The sequence below is a fragment of the Photinus pyralis genome, unplaced genomic scaffold (genome assembly GCF_008802855.1).
Source record: "Photinus pyralis isolate 1611_PpyrPB1 unplaced genomic scaffold, Ppyr1.3 Ppyr1.4_LG1, whole genome shotgun sequence".
Lineage (NCBI taxonomy): Eukaryota > Metazoa > Arthropoda > Insecta > Coleoptera > Lampyridae > Photinus > Photinus pyralis.
Window position 1 is genome coordinate 37,520,674 of NW_022170249.1, and position 4,469 is coordinate 37,525,142.

At 33.5% G+C, this 4,469-nt stretch overlaps 1 protein-coding gene across 1 annotated transcript; it reads right to left on the bottom strand.

Annotated features, from left to right (window-relative positions):
- Positions 1 to 1,819: 1,819 nt before the first annotated feature.
- On the bottom strand, positions 1,820 to 3,322 carry LOC116160753. The gene is made up of 2 exons (XM_031473972.1): positions 2,748 to 3,322; positions 1,820 to 2,691 (listed from the first exon to the last, which is right to left on the bottom strand). The coding sequence occupies exons 1-2, from the start codon at positions 2,842 to 2,844 to the stop codon at positions 1,820 to 1,822; spliced, it is 969 nt and encodes a 322-aa protein (XP_031329832.1). The 5' UTR covers positions 2,845 to 3,322.
- Positions 3,323 to 4,469: the final 1,147 nt, after the last annotated feature.

The window sequence follows — 4,469 nt, forward strand, 5'->3', positions numbered from 1 at the left end:
TCATATGTTCTGGTGCCATAGGTAGATCGCTATGGGTTTCGTGGAGATGTTGAGGATAGTCTAAATCACATTCTAAAATATAACCAATATCTGCATCATCCGGATGATTGAGTATATCGTTAATATTAAAATCATTTAAAAATTGAAACTCGTCATATGGTAAATTTTGAGACATCCCGGCACCATATAAATTGTTTACATCATAATACATTAAATATGACGTTTCGACATTTGAATCATATTTCTCACCCATATAAATATTGTTTGCCTTTCCATATCTATTTGAACATTGGGTTATACCACCTCGAATTCCTCGTTCAATGAACATTACCTGATCTATATCAGATAAAAGTTTTAACTTAATGCCCGTAAGTTTTAACATCGCATCGAAAGCTAACCCTGGAGAGGTAAAATATCTAGATGGATCCAGCTTATATGTTTCCATGCAAGTTTCTCTAAAATTCTCAAAGATATCGGCCAAAAGTAAAACATCTGTTTTTAAATATAAATCTGAATACTCTCCTAAATTTCTAATATTGAATGAACTCCACACCTTATTTGCATGATCATATTCTTCGTCGCTAATACCATCATTATTTAAACGACTAAAAAAATCATCTTTTGACGGTAACATTGTTTCATTGAGTTTTGCCCAACTGTCAAGATATTCATAGGGAAAAACACCTTTTCTTGTTAATAAATGAAATTCAGTATCATTATTACAGTGAAATTTGGTAATTGTCTTTTTATGATCTTCTAAATATGATGACAGTTTATCAATGCTACTGTTCATAAACCTAAACGAATCAATAAATCTAAATTTAATGTTGGTATTACTGACATCTTTCGTGAATGAAATGTATTTTTCCTTGTTTAATGGCAATAAACTAATATTCCCAGGAAAATCAGCAGCTAAACTTTTTATAATAAAATGTGCATCATATCCGCTCAGATTGTGAAAAATTACTGGGATAATGGGTAAATCTTTAAAATTAAGGTTGCACGAATTATGTGAAGCGCCGTTGAAGTTTCCGGTTCGATGACAATGTTCCATAACTTCCCATCATCATCGTCTTTCAAAAAGGGTTTATTACATATATAACACATGGAAGCGTTTTCAAAATCGTAGATTTCCGTTTGAGTAAGACTTCTCATTGGAACTATATAATTAAATATCTGCGAAGTTTTATTTGCAATATTTAACAACTCTGAACTAAACCATTGAATGCAATCTTGACCTCTATATAAAGAAAAATTTGACAGCGAATTATCATAGTCACACTTTAAATAATATGCAATACTAAAGGGTGTATGTTTTTGATAATATTCTGTACTATTATGCATATCAGCATTGTCACATTTTTCTAGAATACATTCCAAATCTGCGTAGATTACAAAAGGAGCTTTTTTTTGATATGAAAAATGTTTAAATTCTAAATATTGATTATTATCTGTAGGCAAGATCACTTGACAGGAATTTATCTGATTACAGTAATGTTTATGCTTTTCAAGATGCGAACTAGAAGAAAAATGATTTAAGCATCTATTACAAATATATTTTGTACCGTTATGTTGAGACTGTTGTTTGGAAAACAGTGCCGACATTTTTTTTATCCATGCAAAATGATAAAAAGGTACTCCGTTATTAATGCCTACAAATATTGCCAATAGATTTATAGGTTCTCTGTCACATGTAAGGTTTTCACTAAGTAGGAATGGAAGCACCTGTTTACCTTCAATGCAATAAACGTTAATTGCCAGATTATTCAGTTTTTCAAATTTCTTTACGTCGCAAAATTTTATTGGGAACTCGATCGTATCATAATTTAAAACTGTACTGAAATGTGGATATTGCTACCGGATATATAGCTGCCATTATCGCCCAAAGAAAGCAATATTCATCATTGTTTCGCACATTGATGACTGCATGTTTAGTTGCTATAAATTTGGGAAGCTCAACAAATGTTGAAAATCCTCCACCATTCAAAGGAATATATGAATTAATATTAACCTTAAAATAAAGCACTTCATGTAAAGCCCAACCTGAATTTCTACCTGCAAATTCACTTAGCTTTACAGTCAATTTATCTAATACTTTTTCTTTATACCATTCTTTAAGGTTGACACCTCCGTCAATAATGCTATTTGGTGTTGCAAAGGTTTTTAAATCGATTTCCAGAGATGTAGGATGAAGAAAATTACACGCTAGATAAGCGTTAACCTTTAGCATAGATTTTTTTAACATAACCTTAATTTTTCGCGAAAAACAATTGTATGCATCCTGTAGAAAAACTAAAGGATCCTTTACATCTATATTAGAAATAATACCTGTTATTAATCTATTTTTGAACCCACTTTCAACCGTTTTCCACGTCAGTTTACATTTATCAGTATTACTACCACTACTAGTACTAGCTTTAATCCCTGCACCAACTTTTTTAGTAAAATTGTTTTTCATCCTTTTAAACTTTGTCAAGTAACATCGCAAAATGGCCAAATTATTCTCCAACTTACTTAAATTCTCATTACGAAACGCATCCTTTTCCTTAATTGAACTTTCCACTAACTTGATGTTTTTTCGAATAATACCAATATGTGTAGTGATTTCAGCTTTAGTTTTCAAAATTGTCGCTAGTTTCCTGGTCTGCTTTACTATTTCAGTGCTCATTTTAGAGACGCTTTCCATTTTGACTGAAATTACAATTTGTTTATCATGATATTATTGTCATAAATGGAATAAAACATACCTGATTGGTTTTCAATAACAACAACAACCGCTATTGGTTTTACAAATTTAATTGTGTGTCGTAGTTTGTTGATAAGTAGAACTCGACTGGTTTCCATGCAATTTCTAATAACTATATATATAAAACCGCAATAACATCTAAAAATAAATCTCAACCGCAAACGACTACTACTAAGTTATACATTTTATGAAGTACGCCGCTTGTGTTACTAAGCATGATTCTAAAATTAGAAATTTGTTTTTACCTACCTACCCCTTATCTACAACCCCCCTAAAAGACATCTACTACCCCTACACACATATACAACCCCGAAAAAACACCGCAATCAAGTACGCCGCTTTTGTGTTACTAAGCATGATTCTAAAATTAGAAATTTGTTTTTACCTACTACCCCTTAACACACAACCCCCCTAAAACACATCCACTACCCCTACACACATATACAACCCCTCAAACCTCGAAAAAAACACCGCTATCAAGACCGATCCAAAAAGTGAGTTTTTGTCACTGAAATGAACCCATACTTTAGCATTGCGCTTATGGAGATTTACATTGTGCCAGAACTCTCCTTGTTTAACTACTAACGTTGATTATAGCTCTTAAAAAAATATTTAAAAAAATCCCGCGCATTTGATAACTCCGTAAAAAAACAATTCTTAGTCGGTTTTTCAGGAACTTTCTACGGATATAACTAGGTTACGGTGGGACGAATGAAGCTGATTTTTTTTACAGACTCATGATAAGCACTACTAATGACTTAACGGTGTTTCGTTTTTAAATTTTGTCTCTAATTACAAGATTATCTTATTAGCTTAACATTATAAGATATCTTATAATTAGAGAAAAAATTTAAAAAAGAAACACTCTCATAGTCATTGGCTGTACCTATCATTGGTCTGTAAAAAAAATCAGCTTCATTCTTCCAACGGTAACCTAGTTATATTCGTAGAAAGTTCGTGAAAAACCGACTAAGAATTGTTTTTTTACGGAGTTATCAAATGTGCGCGATTTTTTTAACTATTTTTTTAAGAGCTATTATCAACGTTTTCATTTGGTGTATAACTTATTTTCTCGAAAAACAACCTTTCAGAATTGGTACCACAAGAAGTACCCGCAGCGCCTTAAGTCGTATGACGTGAGGCGGCAGACGATCGATTTTAGCATACTCTGATAGGGCAAAATGGAACTCCATCGGTTAAAATTTTGATCATTCTCGTTCAGTGGATTTCGTGCTAGCTCCCCTACTATAATAAACAAACAAAATCAAATCAGTAATGTTATAAACAGCATATTATGACGGGAAGTCATAAGGTGATTATATAAAGTCAAATAGGGGTTGTAAGGTGTGGTGTCCATGTTAGGCATCGACATGCTTAACATACGAGTTAATGTAACTGAAGTTGACACTTACCTCTACATGCTGTAAAAACTTTGAAGATTCTTTCCATAGATCTTAAGGTCTTAGTACGAGGGCCGTTTTTTTTTTCAACCTCCGATCTCATGCGGTGACGGCTAGACAAGTCGCAGGCCCGCGGTGTGCGCAGTAGTCGATCGCGCATCTTCCCCACCACAACATATGTCACTGCCGAGTTCAAATAGCCAGCTTGTGCTGAGCCGCAGTCGCATAAGCATTGCCGCGTCTATTGATTCTCCCGCCAAGTTGAGAAGTGTTATTCGTTTCATGCAAGCAGAAGGAAATAGTGCAGCAGAAATCCATCGGAG